We start from the raw sequence: 17,700 nt of genomic DNA, 5'->3' as shown, positions 1-17,700 counted from the left end.
CTTCCGCGCCGCCAGGCCGGGCCTCGCTTCCCCGGGGTGCCTTCCTCCAGCACCGGCACGGGGCCTGCCGCTCAGCAGGGGAAGCACAGACGCGCTGTCAGAGCACAAGCAGCCTCGGCCGCTCCTCATGGGAACCCGGGGCACCTCTCAGCCCTGGGGTGGCTGCAGGGACTGGCAGGAGCCACGAGAACGTCCCCCACCTCTGGCGGGGCGCGCTGCGTGACGGGAGCGCCCTGCCTCCCGCGGTCGCCCAGGCCCCGCTGGGAAGTTGTCTTCGAGAAAAGACTCCTTTCCATGGAGTCAACACCAATTGACAGGTGAGAGCCGACCCAACCCGGCCCGCCCACTCCCCCGACCGCCCTGGGGCAGCAGCCGCAGCTCAGCCAGCCTCCCAGGCCTGGCCGCTGATCTCCTGCTGGGCGGTGGTCCTCCTGAGGCTGGGGACAGGCACGTCCTGCCTCAGATCTTCCCAGCCTCCATCTGTCCTCGGCGCTGGTGGCGGGGGTAGGGAAGACGACAGTCAGGCCTGCCAGCATCCCACGCCAGGCTGCAGCCGCCCCGTGAGCAGGTGGCTGAAGCACGCTCGAAGATCCGGAATGCACGCTGGGCCCGGTGCTAAACACAGCTCCGAGGTAGGTGACAGTGTTTTATTTCCACTTGACAAACAGGGAGAATGAGGCTCCGGGAAGCTAAGTCGCTTGCCTGAAGTCTCACAGCTTGCAAGTCGCCAAGCCATGTGACACCACGGAGTCACAGCTGAGGCTGGCCCTCCAGCCCACAGCACCCCCCACTCCAGGATTTAACAGGGTGCTGGTAGGTGCTCGTAGGGGGCTCCCGGGTCGTGAAGCATTGGGGAACGGGGGATTAAAGAAAATTCATGGGATTTCTTTGCTGTGGGATTTGCCAGAGCCTTCAATGTGTTAATGCACCACTGAGACTCTTCTAGAAGGGTTGAGTCGGCAGGACTTCCCACACTTACTTGACCACAGCCATTTCTTCCTGGCAAACAAGCTCCCCAGCTTTACCTACGGGGAAGTGAGGCTCAGAGAGGGGAAGCCATTACCCCAGGGTCACACAGCCAATGTTTCTGAAGATCAGAAAACTATATCCACTCGCTGCCAGCCACCGGGCCACCAACCCTCCCTCTGCCCCAGGAACCCTGGTGCTTCCCCGTGGTCCCCACGCCTCAGGTGGCCACGCTCCTCGGTGGAGCCACGCCGTCTCCCAGGCCACCAGCAGGAGGAGAGAGAGAGGTGCCTCTGCTTCTAGGGGCTGGTGTGGGCACCGGATCCACCCCACACACCGGGGTCCTGTGCCCTGGGAGCAAAGGGCAGGCAGGCAGGCTGCACACACTTTTTATGGCTGGGCCACCTCCCAGAACAGTAAACAGAGGGCAGGCAGCTGGCACCAGAGCCCCCTAGGGAGCAAGGCCCCAGGGAGCTGACCCCGGCCCACTTCGGGAAGGGAGCAGTTTTTCTTCGAAATTTAAAAAAATTGCACCGAAGATCATACTGCTTTAATCTTTTTTGTTTTTTTGTTTTTTTCCTTTTTAGAGCCGCACCCACGGCATTTGGAAGTTCCCAGGCCAGGGGTTGACTTAGAGCTTCAGCTGCCGGCTTGCACCACAGCCAGAGCAACGCAGGATCCGAGCCGCGTCTGTGACCTACGCCGCAGCTTGCGGCAATGCCGGATCCTCAACCCACTGAGCGAGGCCGGGGATCAAACCCGCGTCCTCATGGATGCTGGTCAGGTTCTTACCCCTGAGTCCCTCGTAAGCTTTTCTATCATTCCTCTTTCTTGGCCCCACAGCACCCACAAGGCCTTTAAGCCTCCGTTCAAGCATCACCTCCTCCAGGAAGCCTTCCAGACCTCAAGGATGAGCTGGGAGCTTGCTCTGGTCTCCCTGGGTGCTCCGCTCCCCTGACAGCTAGAACGTAGCTCGGACTGGCAACTGCTGGGGGCAAGGACTGTGTATCCCAGGGCCCAGCCAGGCCTGGCACGTGGGGACCTAACCCATGTCGCCTTTTGGAAGCAAACCCCGAGGTGAGAGTGTCTGAAAACTTCCAAAGACGGACAGGCGGAAGCTGATGACTCTGTTTACAAAACGGACCTAAAACTTTGCCCCTCGTCCCAGGCTGACATTTTAAAGGTGACCCTGTGCCAGGCCTCCAGGGGCCGAGAGGGGCGACTCCTTACACTTCTGGAACACTTTTCGTGCGTGTCTAATGATGTTTAAATACATTTTTAAAAAGAAAACAATGTTTATTCTTGGAGCTGCAGCTAAGAGACGCCACTCCTGCTGCAACCCTTGGGCAACCGTGAGGTCTGCTGGTCGGGCAAGTCCTCTGGGGACGCCCTGGGGCCTGGGCCCTGAGGGACAGCCAGCTGGGTGGGGGGGTTGGAATCGTGGCAGGATGGACTCTGCCCCCCTGGCCCCCTTCAGGGGCGTCCCCCTAATCTGGAGCCCCCACTGAGAATGGGAGTCGGGGGTAGGACGCTGCGGCCCAGCAGGGCCGGTCATCAGAGCCTCTGGCTCCGGCCCAGTTCTGTGGCCTGGAGCAGGGTGGGGCCCGTTGTGATGGGGCAGGTGGAGGTGAGGCTGTGGGGGGGGGAAGGCAGGGGGGAAGGCAGGTGTGAGCTAACGCCTGCCCTCAGGGGGGTCCCCCCGCCTCAGGTCACCGGCTACAAGCCCTCCATCCTCCGTAGGTCTGTCTCTGGTCGGGAGTCGACAGCCTGTGGTGGGGGGGAGCCGGGGGGGGGGGGCGCCTCCCGGCCCCGGGCTCTGAGGCCTGGAACACGGGAGCTGGAAGAGGTCCTCAGGCAGCAGCTCGTGCACAGACGGGCGGGGGACGAGGGGCTCGGTGGGGGGTTGTCCATGGTGACCTAGAAGGTGGCAGGGCCGAGACGCGCGCCTCCTGGGCCCCAGGGGCACCAGCTTCCAGCCCACGCAGCTGGTGGGGACTAGGCCCGATACTCCTCTTTGACAGGCACTGGGGAGGAGGCGCCCAGGAGGCTGGCGGAGTTGGGGCACAGGCCCCCCAGGGGTGGCCCAGCTGGAGAGGGGGTGACATCGTGGGCTGCTGGGGGTGGCTGTGGAGGCGGCGGCGGCTGCTGCTTCTTGTTCACTTTGCGCTCCTTTGCCCGCCGGTTTTGGAACCAGATCTTCACCTGTGGGGTCAGAGGACAGAGATGGGGTGGGGGCGACCCGACGACAGCCAGCGGAAGGCCGGGCCGGCAGTGGGGCTCTTGTTTCTCGATGGGGCTCCTGGGCCCCCTCCCACTCCGCTGCCCCAACCGGCCAGGGACCCGAGCACGACCCCCCCAGAACTTGCTCCCCGACTCCTAAGACAACTTTCTCTGCAACCCTCTTCCTCCTCATCTCCCAAAGCCATGTCCCTCCTCCTCCAGGAAGCCTTCCCCCTTCCCCCGGGACTCCGCTCCCTCCTCTGGGCGGAAAGGCGCTGATTAAAGCTAATCAGCCCCAGGCCCCTGCTGGCGTCAGGGATCCTGGGTTTCTTGGTCGGGGGATTTGGCAGCAGCTCAGGGGCTCTCGTGTTGGGTGCCGTGGCCGGGAGACGCAAGCTCCGTCTTCGCCCCGCTCCCCTGGGCTCCGCAGTGGGCCTGGCAGCCCGGGCCCGCCTCCCGGCGCTGCTCCTGGGCCTGAGGCGGGGGCCCTGCACACCTGACGTTCGGTGAGCCCCAGATTGGCGGCCAGCTCCGACTTCCGCCGGATGGTGATATAGCGGCTGTAGTGGAATTCCTTCTCCAGCTCCAGGCGCTGGTGGTCGGTGTAGACCACGCGGTACTTGTCCTTGGTCCGGGTCTTACCTGAGAAGCAGAGGGGCCGGGAGAAGAGGTGAGCAGGGCGCCCGGGAGGAAGGGCCGTGGGGGAGGGGGACAGGCTTGGAGACACCCAGCCTCGGGGCGAGCATCGCTCTGATGCCTGCTGGGGCGGGGGAGGACGCTGCGGCTCAGCGGGCAAGCCCAGTGTTACCCAGCAAGCTGCTGGCAAAGCGGGGGTTTCAGCCCGGGTCTCCTGACCCAGGGCCCCAGCCCCACCTGCTCAGAGGTGACAATCCCCAGGTGTAGCCGCACCTGAGACCCTCGGGGGAGCCTGTGAAACCACAGCTCCCAGGGCGTTACTGAGCATGTGAATCAGGACGCCGGGTGGGGGGCGGAATCGGCGTGAGCCACCCGCTTCCAGGTGGTTCTGATCCAGGGCCCTCAGACCACGGGCACCGGAGGCCTGGAGGGGCACCTGGGGAGAGAGGGCAGCCAGAGCCTAACGAGGCCTCAGCTGCTTTTCTCCGCGCGAGAGGGAGAAGGGAGGGCCGCCGCCGAGGGACGCTTGGGGACCTGTCCTGGGGTGCCTGATCCTCAGCTGCAGTCAAATGCCTGGTGGTTGCGGACCCCAAAATCAAACAGAAAGGATGGGGGCTTCCCCAGGCCCAGTCAGTTCCTCCACCAGCCCTGGTGCCAGACACCAAGCCCTGAGCCGGAGCTGCAGCGGGGGCTGCTTTGCCGGGAGCCGCCCCATCCCAGGCACCGGGGGGGTCCTCAGAGCAGAGCCCACCAGTATTTGCTGAGCTCTTGCTGCCGAGCGCTGCCGAACAGCCGTGAGCGACCCACAGCCTCTGCCCTCATGAAGCTTAGCTTCTAGTGGAGGGAGATGGGCAGAAGTAAAAGAAATATGGAAATTATCTGATACGTTCAGTGATGAGACGTATTTCAGAGAAAAAGGTCAGGAAGGAGGCCTGGGAATTTCGGGAGGAGCGTGCTCGTGATTGGAAACAGAATGTCCGTGAAGGCCCCGCCGCAGAGGGGAGTCTGAGCAGAGATCAAAGAAGGCGAGGGAAGAGCAAGGCAGCTCTCTGGGGAGGGGCGGCAGGTGCAAAGGCCCTGCGGTAGGAGTGGATCTGCCGCGTGCGCTGTGAGGATCAGGGTGGAGGCTGGTGCCCCACGGGGCAGTGAGTGGCGCCTCCGGCCTAAATGGACAGGAGCTGTGGCTGGTTCTGAGCAGAGGAGAGGCGAGGTCTGAGGTCGGCTTTTGAGGCTGTTCTGGCGGCTGCGCGGAGTACAGACTGGCGAGAGGGGCGCGCAGGGACAGCGCCACCACCCGGGAGAGAAGGCGACAGGCGGGCTTCCGCGCGAGGCTCGCCTGGGCCACGGACTGGATTTGAGGACCGGCCGGGTTCCTGTCGGGACCACTTTGGGCTGGGATCAGAGGTCTGTCTGCAGAGAGTACTGAGCCAAGCTGGGCCTGGGTGGGCGCGGCGGCCACTCAGCACCCCTCTCCTCCTGTAAGAGGCCGAGCCCACGGCTGCGAACCAGAGGCGCTCGCAGAGGTGTCTAGATGCACCCGGCGTCCCACTGGGTCACAGCAGGTCATTCTTCACCCAAGTGCCCCCAGGTCTCCACCACCCCGGGCCCGCCCCTGGCCCTGCGCTAAGCACCCACCGCCGGTCCGCCGCGCACTTGGCAGGACAGCTCTGGGCGCCCGGGAGCCCATTGGTTTGTGGAGAATGAGAGGCATCCCTGGGCTCCTTCGCTGGGTTTCCTGCCGGAGTAGCAGAACCACGCCGGCCTCCTCCACAGGCGCTGACCTCAGCCGCTGCCCGACACGCACAGGACAGACTCGGCCCCCGGCCAGGCCGAGCCCAGGAAAGAAGCCAGGGAGTGGCTGCCGAGGCCTGGGCTCCAGATGGGGCTCCTCCCTGTCCCAGAAAGTTCAGCACCGGCTCAAAAACAATTCCGCCTAATGCCACCACCACAGGAACCTGGCAGAGCCCTAAACCCACAGTCCCGGGGTTCCCTGGGCCCACGCCAGAGGGGTCACGGGGGTTTGGTCTCCTCCCACTGGACAGATGGAGAGGCCGAGGTTCGGGATGGTTCTGCAGCAGCCAGAGGCCCGAGTAAGGGAGGCTCTGTGAGTCTCTCTGGTCCGAGCTCGCTGTGCACTCAGGGTCACCGAAGCCGCAGGCAGGCGTGGACTCTCCCGAGGCCGTGTCACCAGGCCTGGAGCTCTCACTCCCACTCCAGTGCACAGCGCCTCATGCCGCCACTCTGAGGGCCCACGGAACCTGTCCTGGGCCCCCCAAGCACAGGCGGCCAAAGCTCGAGCAGCAGACCACACACCTGCTTTTACTTCTGGGAAGGGAGGGGCAGAACACGGGCTGCGGCCGAGGGGCCCACAGGTTGCAAATGCCCAGAAGACGTGCAGTCTGAGGTGGGGGGGGCGGCTCCCTGCCCCCTTAAACCTCGTCCTGAGACTTTAAACAGATCATGGAGAGAGCCTTCCCAGTGGGTGCCTGGCCCTCGTCCCCATCCTTTCTGATGAGCAGGTGGGGGTCTTTGCACCCATTTCACAGAGGGGGAAACTGAGGCTCAGGAAGGGGGACTGCTGAGGTGACCCTGCCTCCGGGGGCAGCCCCGGCGGGGGCTGGAGTATGTGGCAGATGGGGCTCCAGCTCCACGATGCGTCCTCCCTGGTTGAGCGAGGCCGCCAGAGAAGACCCAGCCCACAGGTCCTGTCACCCCTCTCTGGGATCAGGAACCAAAAAGCCAGCTTCCAGCTGGTGGAGCTGCTCGCAGCACACAGCATTACTGCTAAGAAACGGCTCTGCCAGAAAACAAAATGTTTTCTAAGGCACTGTGCAGTCCCGGGACGGGGCGTGCCCTCTGCTGTCCTGGGAGTGACACCTACCCCTCTCCCTGGAGCCCAGCTTGGTGATTTCACACTCAGTTAATGTGCACATGCCCTTTGACCTATTAATCCCCCTTCCTGAGAGCTGTCCCACCGACAAATGCCCCAAGTGGTAGCTCTTTCAAATAGCAGCACTGACATTTGTGAGCCGGCCTGGTTATTAATAAGACAGCACATCCATGGAGAGAAGCATTACGCAGTCAGTAAAAAGGAATCACAAAGCTCCGTAGGTGCCAATATGGAACAATTTCTAAAAATATATTATTAAGTTAAAAAAAAGCAAGACAGAGTGTTCTGAACATGGTGTTACTATTTTTGTATAAAAATGGAACACACCCCCACCAAGCACGTGTGTGCCTGGGGGGTTCTCTCGGTGGACCGTGAAGGCTGCCTTGGAGAGGGGACGGGAGGCTGGGGACCACGAGGAGGACGGCGTCTCTGGGATGTTTAGACGTCAGCCACGTGCAGATGCGACCTGTCTTTTTAATGACAGCTGGGAGCCCTGCTCCAGCCCCGCCTCTGGACCAACGCCCCGCCTCCTGAGCAGCCCTCCTTCCCTCCTGTGAAGGCCTGTGCCACCGGGGAGCCCAGGAGGGAGGGGACAGAGAGGTGCGTGACAGCAGTGAGGTGGGGGGAAGGCCTGAGATGAATGATTTACAGGCCCCGGGGACGCTGGGACTCGGGGAAGTCCGGGCTCCCGTAACAGGTGTCTGATGGGGGCCTGGCCGCTCCCAGCCACCTAGTGACTAAGCCTCTGGGCTGGAAGCCAGGGCAGGTGGGCAAGGGCAGGGCGGGAGCGCCCCCAGCTCTGGCCGGCTGAGCTCCTGGATATGAATATAACACGGGAGGCCGCCCCGCTCTGGCTTTGGGACAGAGTGGCCCCCCCATGTGCCTCAGGCTGCCGGGGGCAGGGGGGGTGGGCGCTAACTCCCCATCCCCAAAGCACGTGAGGACGTGGGAAGGGCTAAGGGTCCCAAACACCCCACCAGCAGCCTCAGAACTGCCTGGGGAGCTTTTCAAAAGCACAGATTCTGGCCCAGAAATTCAGATTCAGTGGGGCTGAAATGGGGCTCTGGGATTTGACTCTGGACCAGCTCCCCAGGTGACCCTGGAGTGTGCGGCGGCTGCTGGGGCAAGCGGACCTCCAGGGCCGGGCTGTGTGGCTTCTCCCGGGCCAGGGGCTCTAGGGGAGACCGCACCTCTCAGAGCCTCGTGTCTGTATTTATAAAACGGGGTACTTATCCTTCTAACACTGGCCGGCGCGTCCCCGCTGCAGGCGCTTCGCTTGCGTCTCCCAACAACCCATGAAGCCGGGCAAACACTGCCCCGATTTTACAGATGAGAAAACTGAGGTTCAGCAAGGTCCAGGCCTTTTGAGCCTGAGAAAGAAGGTGAGGTCTCCTATGGTCAGCTCCGGCCCTCGGAGGCCAGGGGATCCCTTGAGACGGGCGGCTGAACGGTGCCTCGCACACAGTAGGTGCTCAGGGCAGGGCAGCGCTTCCTCGCCTCCAAGAGCAGTAAATAAGCGTCTGGCAGGGATGCTGGGAAATGGATCTGAGCAATGGGTTGTGTGTTGGATGAGACGGTTTATTTATAAGGTCCCGTCCAACTTGGAAACGTGAAGCTCCCAGTGTTTGTTGATTCTCTGATTCTGTTTGTTATTATTGCTGAAAGAATCCTAAGGCTGCTCTCCCTGTCTGAGTCGCAAACGGGGCCGCCCAGCTGGGGAGAGGGGGCAAGGGACTGGCCGTCTGCAGCAGGGCCTGGCTGGGGCAGGGTTCGGCCTCTGCTCCCAGGGAGGGTAGGCGGCTCCAGGAAAATCAAGCGGCTCTGGGTCAGCACTTCCTTTGACCTCTTCCCGCTGGGCTTGTGGCCCTGAGGGGCGACAATGCCAGCTCTGGCCCTTGGGGCTTGGAACACAAACCTGTGACCCCTCTCTGTGTGGTCCAGCCCCACTGGCTGAACCTCAAAATCCCTCCCACCCAGACCAACGTGCGTGCATGCGCGCGCGCGCTCACACACACACACACACACACACACGGATGCGTGCGAAGCCATATCCCCAAGCCCCCCGATCGGCAACACCCTGGCCTCCTGGCCGTCATCAACCAGCCCACCGCCGGGAACCATCAGCGGGAGTCTCGGGTCCTGGTCCCAGTTCTGTGCCGTTTGTGCGGCCCAGTATGTCCCTCCTCCTCTGGGCCTGTTTCTCCTGAGCCTCGGAAGAGGGTTGGGGGTCGGCTCCAAGGACCCCATTGAGCCTGAAGTTCTGTGCAGCTCTGAGCCCAAGCTTACGGCCCCGGGCCCAGGTCTGCATCCTAGCTGAAGCCCTTGACGAGGGACTTGCTTCGGCTCTCGTCCCCCTGGGGCCAGCACGGCCGGAAGGCGGTCTGCAGAGGCCAGAGCCCGGGGATGGCGAGGACGGAGCTATTTGCAGACGCGGAAGCGGAGGGTCCCTTGGGAGAGGAGGGAGGCTGCCTGATGGGAGCTGAGGGCGAAGAACCCCCTGGCCTGGGGGCGGGGACGTCTGGCCGGGCCACCAGCTGGATGTGTGACATTCGGCTTGGACCTGATTCCCCATCCGCACCACCCGTGGGTGTGACTTCTGCTGCCTCGGGCCTGACCCGCCCAGTTCGGTGCTGGCTGTCTGGCCTCCCTGGGCTCTGGATGGGTCCTTGTTCCCTTTGGTTTGGCAGCCCCGGGCTGTTCTAGCAGCCCTCGTTCACCCCTGTGCATTCCTGGAGCAGGGGTGAGGCTGGCATGGAGGGGGGCGGCCCGGCCAGCCCCCCCCCGGAGCCCACGTCTGCACTCCTCTGTCCCCTCCTCCTGGGCCGCTCCCCCCCCCATCTTCATGGAGGCCCACAAGCTGACTTGACTAAGGGAGGTGGCCCGGGGGACAGAGACTCCAGGGTCAGGCAGACCCAGGCTGTGAACCCAAGGAAGTCACCGAACCTCTCTGAACCCCAGTGTATCATCCATGAACTAGCAGCTCTCCTTCAGATCTGGTGCCTCTGGAGATTCCATGTGGTCATTTGTTCCACACGGTCGTAATGAATCGGGGCTGCCGTGAGGAGGAGCACGGAAGGTGGTAACGGCAGGCATGCAGAGACCGAAGAGGCGGGAGAGGAGTTCCCTGCTGGCCTCGCGGGCTAAGGAGCTGGTGGTGCTGCTGCTGTGGGGTGGGTTTGATCCCTGGCCCACGAACTGCGCATGCCAAAGGTACGGTCCAAGAAGAAAAAGAAAACAGAGGCAGAAGAGACTCCTCCCGGAGAAAAAGCGGTCCGCCTGGAGAGGATTACAATCCCGGAACTCTCGAGAGGGTTTTCCTACGACTTCCAGCCGCATGTGGCTCTTTAAGCTAAAGTTAAATAGAATTAAAAATTCAGTTCTTGAGTCACACGGGCCACACAGCAAGCGCTCCGCAGACGCAGGTGGCGGGTGGCTGGTGCCCCGGGGAAGCCCGGACGTGGCGCCTGCCCATCGTCACAGAACCTTCTCCTGGACAACACGGCCAGACCATGCCAGGGCCATGCCCACTCCTGCCCAGCACACCTGAGCCTCCTGCAGAGCAGCCTCTTGTCTCCACCACCTATTTATACTCTTCCTCGCATTTCCCACAGGGGGCCCCAGAAGTAAGGGCTGCCTTGCCCTAAAACAGCCCTCAGAGCTGCAAGCAGCAACCGCAACCTTCAAATCTTCTGCGCTGGACACTTGGGGCCTCTCAGCTGTTGCGGGCGGGCTTTCTAGGCCTCTGGCCACCCTCCTCTGGCCTGGAGGCGAAGGCCCCGCATAGGCACCTGCAGGGGTGGGTCCTGAAGAGCCACACTTGGGGCGGAGATGCAGGGAGGGGCTCTGGACCCCCGCCCTGTTCAAGCTCCTTGTGGGACCTTGGCACCTGCCCTTCGCTCCCTGCCCTCCCTGTGTGCGCTGCAGGGCAGGGGGACAGTGCCCACACCTGCAGCGAGCACGGGACGAAGCCTCACTGACGAGAACACAGACCTGCTGCTTCCCTCGCATCCGCCAGCCGATCAGGCCAAAGCTGCCCACGTCTCGTCCGCCAGCTCAGCCTCCAAGGGGCAGCCTCTGTCCAGACCCACTGCTCCCACACACTTAGGCAAAGCCACCCACCTAGAGAAACACCCTGTTCTGGGGTCAAAAGTACCTGCATCTGAAAAAATCCTGAGCCCTCGACGGCTGCTCCTTCGTCTCGTTATTACTAATATTGCTATTGATTATTGGCTAAATGGTTCACTCCTGCTTTCATGAGGCCAGAGATGAAAAACAAACAAACAAATGAAATAATTACCAACGGATCAGCGTGACGGGAAGCAGTCACGGAGCTGAGAGCTAGATGAGGTGGCGGGGGACAGGGAATGGATCTACTTTCTCCAGCTTGGGGGAGGCCTCCTGGAAGAGACAACCTTTAAGCCAAGCTAGGAGGGTTGGGGAGGTTTCCGTGTCACCAAGGAGGAAGAACGTTCTAGAAAGCCAGAACAGCACGTGCACCAGCCCCAGGGCTGAGAGGAGCAGCAGAGTAGCTGCCCCAAGGACCCCGTCTGTCTCATCTGGCCGGAATCCCCAGCACCCAGTGCAATGTTTGGTGCCGAAGAGAGATTCTGAAGCTCTGCCGCCTGCCCGCCTGCATGAATGGATGGGGGAGGCTGGCGATGCGGCGGGAGCCGCCGGCAGAGCTGTGAGCCCTGGGAGGCGGGCTTTAGATTTGACTTTCAGGGCGATGGGGCATCGTCCAGGGTGTGGAGCCCAGAGAGTGCGCCTTGGCTTTTCTCTGACACCTGCTCCCTCTCTCTGTGGATGCCAAGGGATCTCTGTGGGCACCCCTGTAAGCTTGATGGGCGAGGACCCCGTGGAGAAGGCGCAGCATCTCCACACGGGGGTGGACCTGACCCCAGATGGGAACGTCGCTGCTAAAGCCCAGGAGCTCCGGGCCAGAAGCCCGAGGGGTCGGCCCACGGAGAGAACCCCTCCGGCCCACCTGCCCTGCTGCTCACGTCGCCGTGGGGGTCTCTTCAGAGCAAGTCCCCACGCTCTCAGCAGCAATAACTGCCACACAGGGGTGGGGACACACTTAACCAAAAAAAGCCTCTGCCACCTTCGAACTGGGTCAGTCCCCCCTTCCCAGCTGCATCCGAGAGACGAGGTGTCACACGGAGCTTCTGCTTGAGAGCCGGTGTGAAGCAGCTGGGCCACCCTCCCCCTGCGGCTGCTTAGAGCTCAGCTCCGGCCTCCTGTTCCCCACCCGGGGTGCCAGGCACACGAGACGGGGGCTCGGGCCCCCATTCTGGGGGGGTTGCTCCAATCAAAAGACGCTCCTTGGGCTGGAGAGTCTAGGTTTGCACCCTGTGCGGCCCTGTCCCGGGTGTGCGAGGGGACAAGCCACCTCACCGGCTCTGAGCCTCCTTATCAACACTGTCTGCGAAACCAAAGCTAATGATAGATCTTCACGCCTCTTGGGACGATGACGAGCCGTCCGTGAGCTCGCCCACGTGAAGTTATTGGCACAGTGCCTGGCACGTGGTCAGCCCAGCCGATGCCGCAGTTGATAGCTGTATCGTGAGCTCCTGCTGCGTGCAAGGCACGGCGACAAGGCCAGGACTGTTCGTTCTGGTCCCTGAGGGGCTAAGGGATGGTAGATGGCAGGGACACCAAGACAGCGAGCAATGTCCTGACACAGCGCTTGGACGGGGGGAATCAGGGAGGGCTTCCCAAAGGAGGTGGCCTCGGAAGAGAGGCAGCCCTGGACCTGGGGAAGACGCAGGAGAGGGAAGTTCAGGTTAAGGGCCCACCTTAGAGAGGCAGGGACGGGGAGGTGTGTGCTCGCATCACCTGCTAAGGACTGGCCGGGAGGGTCACGGCACCAGGGCACGAGCGCCTCCGGCGTGCCAGGCTCAGGGCTGCACTTCACAGGCGTCATTGCTTCGCGGTTTAAACCTGCTCCTGTCATAATGTTACAGCGGAAGAAGCTGGAGCTCAGAGACATGATCCGGAGTCACTTGCCCGAGGCTGACGCAGCGTCTAACAGAAGTGCCGTCCCAGGTCTGAGGTTCCCGAGCCGGACTCTTACCTGTCCCAGGTAAGCATCTCCGTATCAGGCGAACTAATGGGAGACTGGCTTCCAGAGGGGGTCGGGGCCAGTTCTCCGGAGGGCGGTGCAATGGGGCTGGATCGACAGCCCCCACCTGGCCTGAAATGAAAGGACAGCTCCACGGTGGCGGGGGCCCTGCCTGCGCTCGAGCAGGTGATGTGTGTGGAGAGAACCGGTCGCAGTTTAGACGACGACCAGGGCCTCAGAGAGAGGCTGCAGGTGAGAGGCCAGGCTGGGGGCTGTGGCGATAGGCTGAGGCAGCCGCAGTGGCACATGGTGCCAACGGGAGGCCTCACCCCTCGGGGGCCTCGTTTCTCCATCTCAAGGCGGAAGGGGTCGGACCGGGGTCTAAACCTGCCGCTCAGCCGTCGCCCGGCCCCGGGAGCATTTCTTCACGCGGGTGGGACCTCGGCCGCCTCAGTGGGCCATTCACCTGCGAGGAGCAATTTCCTCGCAAGGCAACGCCAGCTGAACCTTCACCCCAAGGATGATTCGTGTGCTTGCAAGACGCGGGTATTTGCAGACGGAAACAGGGCAGACCAAGAGAAAAATAGAGCCCCTTTCAGTATGTCCTGTTCTGGCCTCGGTCAAGTGACAGTCCTTCCTCGGAAGGGGCTACTGCTCTGTGTCCGGACAGCAGAACGGCCTCTCCTGCGGCACCCCCACCCTCACGGCCCCTCCTCAGCTGGGGCTGGCGTCTCCGGCCCAGCTCCACCACGCCAGGCCACGGGTGAGGACGGAGCCCTGTCCCCGAGGGAGAAGGGAGACAACCAGACCCCACCCGCGGCGCGAGCTGCTCGCTAGGCCGTCGTGGGCCCCGTCTCCGGGCAGGCCCGCGTCTCTGCCCTCTTCTCCCGGGGTCTTACGGCCCTGCACGCCTGTCCTGCTCATTCCTGCCATACAATGTATCGAGCACCTACCAATGCCCCACACGGAGCTGGGTGCCTGGGAGGTACAGTCGTGGCTCAAATAGATGTGGTTCTGGACATCATGGGGTCTTACCCTGGCGGGCAGGCACGGGTGGAGACAACACACCAGCACACAGATCAGTGAGTAAGTGGAAACTGGGGGAAGTGCGCTGGGGAAAACACTGATAAACTCCCTTTGCCAGTGGAGCTAGAGGGAGTCGCCTTTGGAAAATCACGGAGGGCCTCTCTGAGGAGGCGGCCATTAAGCTAAGGCCGGAAGGATGAGAAGGCGCCTGCGAGAAGTCTGGGGCAAGAGTTTCCAGGAGAAAGGAATAGCATATGCAGGAGACCTGCAGGGCCATCTACAGCTTTGCAGACCTCAGGAAGTACAGATTTTGTCCTTAACGCAACAGGAAACCACTGGAAAATTTGAACCTGACTCATCCAACATACACCCCAGCCCAGGCTCCTCCTGGGGACAACCAGATCATTCCTGACAGTCTCTAGGCTTCAGTGTCCCACCTGCATGTCTGGTCTCTAACTGTCCAGCTCAGATATTCTAGAATGTGAGAGGCACAGAAGGGGAAGCAGGGGCCTGGCCAAGAATGGTATCGTAAGGGGTTGGGGGTTTGGGGCGCAGCCTTATCCAGGAGACGCCTGCAGAGGCCCCGTGGTCACTGCCCACAGGGAGAAACTGGGGCCAAAAAGGGGGGCTCTTGGCCTCTCTCAGGGCGGGTCTGTGAGCTCACCCCAATTCTGTCCCCACTCCAAGGGCACTGGTCAGAGTCAGGTGCCCCCTGAGCACACAGGCAGCGGCTTCTAGCTTCAGGGAGGCCTGGGCTCCTACACCCTCGGGCAGAACGGCTCTCATGGGGCTCCCGGGGGCCCCTTTGCTCTGGAGCCCCCAAGCCTCTGTTGGCCCTTCCTTTCATTTGCTGGGAGGGAGGGTGGAAAGGACTGCAGCCTCTGGGCAGAGTTACTCCGGGGTGCCCAGGAGGCCAAGGGCCAAGAGGTTCCAGGTGACCTTCGAGACTGGAGCGGGGCTCCAGAGCCCAGAGAGAGGACGGGATTGCCCGACACCGCACAGCCCGGAGGCTCCCCAGTGCCAGTCCTCCGACCCTCGCTGGCCACGCGCCCCTCACGCAGGGACGGCCTCTCTCCAAGGCCCCAGGGGAACCTCCCCATGCGTCTCCAAGCCACCTGAGCCGCAGGAAGTGGCACTTGGGAGAAGGGAGCAGGGCAGGTGGCTTCTGTCTCTGGGCGACAGACACAGCCCGGCAGGACCCTGGGGGCCCGGCTAATCTCATTCAAGTTCTCAGCCGAGGTTTGTGGATAAAGCTGCTGGGGCCTCTAGAACCTCCGAAACTGTCTGCCCAATTAGGCGACACCTTTTTCGAGGGTGGAGATGGGCACTTTCCCCCAGATTTTGCGAAGGGGTCCTTTCGTAACTCGAACGAAGGTACAAGGCCCTCCCTCTCAGGTGGCGGGTGGTGAAACTGAGCCCCAGGAAGGTGGCTGAGGTAAGGGACGCTGTCCAGGGATCAGGCTTGGTGGCCAGTAAGCCTGGGTTCGGATCTCAGCACCTCCATTTCGTGGCGACGCAAGTGTTTAACCTCTCCCTGGCTGAGTTTCTTCGTCCTGCAAATAGGGTGCTGCTAGTTCTGTGATAAAGTCGTAAGAACGAAAAGAGCTTAGGTCAGGGCCTGCTCCGACAGTAAGCGTGCATTAGCATGAGCTGGTGTTGAGCCAGCGTGGCAGAGCCTAGCGGCACAGCTGGCGCCTAAACCCCAGGGCTCTGAGGCCTCTGGAAGCACAGAGGGGGCTCTGCTTCCTGGGCCCCCAAGAAGGTGGTACCGTTACAGACAGACCTGTAGCTGCCGATCGATCGCCGTGCCCCCAGCATATCCCCCGCCTCACTGCCCCCCCCGACCAGCTGGGCGTGTGTGGGGACACGGGGTGAAGAGAGGGCGGAGGTGGGGGCAGTCCCAGGCTTGATCCCAGCCGGGGGAGGGGGAGGGCTGGACATCAAAAGGTGGGCAGGCCAGTGTCCCGCCCCGAAGGCCAGGTGGCCTTTGTCAGGACAGGCAGACGCAGTCAGGACAGTGGGGTATCCTGCTCCCTTTCCGGCCGACAGGAGTCACTAGCGAGCCAAGGCCCGGCCTGTTACATGACAAAGGCGGTCCGGCCGCCCCTCATCAAAGCTGAGCCTTTGTCCTGCCCCCTCTGCTGCCTTTGAAGGCGGTGGATGCAGAGGGGCCTGCCTGGGGGCCGGAGGTTCACAGGCTCAGGAGCCAAACAGTAGCCACCTTCCCACCGCAGCTCCCCTCCCCTCCCCCAGGGTCAAGAGTTCAGGGCGGGTCCCGGGTGAGGTAGGAACCGGCCACCATCGCCCGTCTGACCAGAGGGCTCTTCCACCCCGAGGATGTGACCCACCAACCTCTTCCCACACGGATGGGACTGAGACCGGGAAGGCCGGTGGCCCGGGGCGTCCACACCCATCAATGCGTGACCCTTCCGGGGTGGGGGCGGCAGGTCTGCTCGGAGCCGGGACTGGGTGCACCAAACAGACGGCCCCCAGGGCCAGTGTTGCTAAAAGTTGGGCTGGGAACCTGCACGCAGGTCCCGGCCTGGCCCGGCCATCCCAGCATGTCTTCCCTCACTTCCGGGGCCTCGGTTTCCCTGTCTACACAGAAGGCCAGTTGTGCTCGCCAAAGCGGGTCGGCTTCAGGAGGGGGAAGCTGAAGGAACAGCTCCCAGGGAGACAGTGGGGGCAGGGGGCACACCCTGGAAGCCCAGCAGGGCCTGGGCAGAGGTCAGATGGGGTGGCCGAGGCCTCGCCCTAGCACCTGCCGGCTCCCAGAGGGAGGCGCGGGGCGAGAGAAGGGTCCTTACCGCTGCCACCGCCGCTTCCAGCCGCCACACTGCGTCGCATCCACTCGTAGGGCGTCCGCCTCTGCGCTCCGGGCGACGGCGGTGCGCCGGGGCCGCCCAGGGGCTGCGCCAGGAGGCCTGGGCCGGGCCCCGGGGGCGCGGGCACTGCGCTCAAGTCCGGAGGGGGCCCGAATGCCAGCGGGGCCGGGCTGGCGGTGGGGGCTGCGGGGCCCGGGCCGTAGGCGGCGGCCCAGTCGTCCTTGGGCGCGGAGAAGGGCGCGCTCCAGGCCGCAGGGGGCCCGGGGCCCGGGTCCACGTGCGAGTAGCCGGTGAAGTCGGGGTACTGCGGGGGCCCCGGGGGCGGGGGGCCGTAGGCTGGCGGGCCCAGGCCGAGACCGGCGGGCCTGGTGGGGCCGGGATACCCGGGGGCATCCTTGTCCAGCACATAGCCCATGTACATGGTGGCCGCGGGGGCCCCCCGCGCATGCTGGGCCCTGGGGCCGCCCGGCCGCCCCGATGAGCAGCTGCTCACCTGAAGTCCCGGCCCTGCCGCCGCCCGCCCCACCCAGGCCTTTTATAGCTCCGGGCTGCCCAGGGCCCCGGCCGAGGCGGGTTTGCATTTCAAAGCGGGGGGAGCCTCTAGGCCGCGAATCAAAGGGGGAAGCCCGTCAGGGGCGGGGGGTTCAAAAGGAGACAAATTGCCGCCCCAAGCGGGAGGTGGACCGGCGGGCGGGAAGCGGCGGGGGCGCAGAGGGTGCCTCTCGGGCCAGCATCAGGCCTCGCTGGCTGGGGGAGCCTGGTGCGAGGCCCGGCCCAGGGACCCAAAGCCCTCGGCCTTCCCTGCGGCCGCTCGGCCGGCCCCGCAACCCCCTTTACAGGTAAGAAAAGGTGTCACACAGCCGCAGGGACCAGGGGCCAGCTGGAGGTGAAGGGGAGGAAAGGCTGCTTCAAACAGGGTTCCATCTCTAGGTGGCGGGTCCTTAATCTTTGGGGGGAGGAGGGGTCACGACCCCTCGGGGTCTCCCAGGAAAGCTGTGGGTGTTCCCCCCCCCCCCGGGAAATGCACATATGCACATACAGGCGTCTGCAAACAGTTGGGGAGTCCACCTGAGCCA

The 17,700-nt window shown here is 63.2% G+C and overlaps 1 protein-coding gene across 1 annotated transcript; it reads right to left on the bottom strand.

Annotated features, from left to right (window-relative positions):
• Positions 1-2,810: 2,810 nt before the first annotated feature.
• CDX1 (caudal type homeobox 1) lies at positions 2,811-17,170 on the bottom strand. The gene is made up of 3 exons (XM_003354358.4): positions 16,607-17,170; positions 3,683-3,828; positions 2,811-3,168 (listed from the first exon to the last, which is right to left on the bottom strand). Exons 1-3 carry the CDS (start codon positions 17,043-17,045, stop codon positions 2,962-2,964), a joined length of 792 nt encoding a protein of 263 aa, XP_003354406.3. The 5' UTR covers positions 17,046-17,170; the 3' UTR covers positions 2,811-2,961.
• Between the last annotated feature and the right edge of the window lie 530 nt (positions 17,171-17,700).

This window comes from Sus scrofa, chromosome 2 (assembly GCF_054392235.1).
Source record: "Sus scrofa isolate SSC_HxYL_T2T_F1_AM1 chromosome 2, Sscrofa_HxYL_maternal_Yorkshire_Landrace_v2.0, whole genome shotgun sequence".
Classification (NCBI taxonomy): domain Eukaryota; kingdom Metazoa; phylum Chordata; class Mammalia; order Artiodactyla; family Suidae; genus Sus; species Sus scrofa.
The sequence above is the reverse complement of the archived record's forward strand: the minus strand, read 5'-3'. Positions and strand labels throughout refer to the sequence as shown.

Coding starts and splice junctions, on each gene's coding strand:
- CDX1 (XM_003354358.4), bottom strand. CDS start 17,045: ATGTACATGGGCTATGTGCTGGACAAGGATGCCCCCGGGTATCCCGGC. Junction 3,829..16,606: donor TGGAAGCGGCGGTGGCAGCG/GTAAGGACCCTT, acceptor TCTGCTTCTCAG/GTAAGACCCGGACCAAGGAC. Junction 3,169..3,682: donor TGGGGCTCACCGAACGTCAG/GTGTGCAGGGCC, acceptor CTGACCCCACAG/GTGAAGATCTGGTTCCAAAA.